This window comes from Myotis davidii, unplaced genomic scaffold, assembly GCF_000327345.1.
Source record: "Myotis davidii unplaced genomic scaffold, ASM32734v1 scaffold993, whole genome shotgun sequence".
In the NCBI taxonomy this organism is placed as follows: Eukaryota; Metazoa; Chordata; class Mammalia; order Chiroptera; family Vespertilionidae; genus Myotis; species Myotis davidii.
In genome coordinates, this window is record NW_006285483.1 from 2,114,220 (window position 1) to 2,116,077 (window position 1,858).

General features: G+C 36.5%; 1 protein-coding gene across 1 annotated transcript in view; it reads left to right on the top strand.

Annotated features, from left to right (window-relative positions):
• The first annotated feature begins 726 nt into the window (after nt 1–726).
• The window catches only part of HSF5 (heat shock transcription factor family member 5), a 21,806-nt gene continuing 20,674 nt past the window's right edge, over nt 727–1,858 (top strand). The window contains exon 1 of the mRNA XM_015559063.1: nt 727–1,180. Within this exon, the coding sequence (XP_015414549.1) occupies nt 727–1,180 (454 nt within the window). The remainder of the gene's footprint in view (nt 1,181–1,858) is intronic.

The following is a 1,858-nucleotide window of genomic DNA, read 5'->3' on the forward strand; positions in this document are numbered from 1 at the left end:
AAAGAGAACTGAAAGTTTTCAAGCCTGACTTTTCTGCAAAGATGATCATTTTTAAAGTATGTGTTTTGAAATTGATTTGAGAGAGAGAGAAACATCGATGTGAGAAACATCAATTGGCTGCCTCCTGCGCACAACCTGACTGAGATTGAGCCCAAATCCTGGGTACGTGCCGGGACCAGGAATTGAACCAGTGACCTTTCGGTGCACAGGGTGATGCTCAACCAACTTAGCCACACCGGCCAGGGTGAAGATTATAATTAAAAAAAAAATTGAAAGGAGGCAAAGAAGATTAAATTTATTTTGGTTTGTATTATACTTCTTTTTTGTTCCACACTTACTTCTTTTATGTATATGGTTGAGCGCTTATTTTCGTGCCTAAGGTTCCTAAATGATTTTAAAGACAGAATGGGATTTCTAAAACTTCTAGGAAGTAACTTACAGATTGGAAAAATCTGGGTCAATCAATTGAGGTCAAAGGTAAGATGACTGAATAATTTATAAAAGGCTTTTTAACATTGAATATTGATTTACACTTGATTTAATTTTAAAAGTTTGGTCATTTTGTCTCTTATGACATACTGAAAACCAAACAAAAGTTTATTTGATTATTTTTCAGCATTTTATGTGTAACCTCATATTCTGGATTCTGAGCTTGTTTTTACAATACTTAATTTCTGTTGTGTTAAAGATGACTGAAAACTCAACATTTCACAGGTGAAGAGTAGTATGTATTTTTTGACTTTTGGTTTACTATGTCCAGGGTGTAATTTAAAATTAGTAAATGTGCTTTTCCTCTTTTATGCAGGACCAGTGGCTGTAGGACAGTTCCATCGGTCATTCCGGCGTGATAGTCTGTCTCCTTACTCCTACGTATCAACTTCATCCCACAACCACAGTACCTTTCCTCTGAAAGGTTTAGATCGGACCCCGATTCCTCCTAGAACATGGCAGAACTCCCTTGGAATGCACCCAGGACAAGTAGAAACGTCTCCCACTTTTTCAGATAAAGGGGTTCCATTTCCTGTCCTGCAGAGGTTTCCAACTGAAGTTACCTATACTCTGCAGCCCAGCGCCACATCCGTACATGTTCAGCAAGGCCCTCAAACAATGGTCAACTCCTCCCAAAAATATAGTAACTACACACCCTCAGCACAGTACTCCCAAGCCTACTATCCAACAGGTATGAGAAATTCAAATTCAATGGCTTCTCTTAAGGCACTACTTTGTAAGAAGCATTTATATGTTTAAATGCATTTCTGCATGCTTAAACAAAAGTACTAGGAATATGCTCCTAAGAAATGTCAAAGATTTCTCATCAAGACATATTTTTAAACAATATATAAAATTTCATGTGTTCTTAAGGATTGTAAAAATTCCATTCTTGCATAAAGGTGTATATTTTTAGTGAAATGTTTGTATCCTCAAACTGTTGTAGTAATGAAATTAAGATTAAGTACACTGAACCTTACTATAACTCTGTCCTTGGTGCAGAATTATTTTCTCTTTTCAAAAATATATACATACTATATGTTTTACATATTTTTAATTTTACAGGTGAGATTACCTCATAATGAAGTCATTTTAGTATCTTAGTAATGAAGTTTATCTAATAAAAGAGCATACTTTCCATCTCTTAAAACTAAATTATATTCTCTTAGTAAAAATGTGATGGTGTGGTTTGACAGTACAGTCCCAGCCAACTAAGAACTGGGGAATAGCAGAGAGGAGGACCTGACAATGACAGCTGACTTAGAACTCAACCAAAGGTATCGAAGACATACTGGTAGATCTCAAGCCGCTAATTGGGAATCCTTATAATAGTGACCATCAGTTTAGCTTGGGGCGGGGGGGGGGGGGG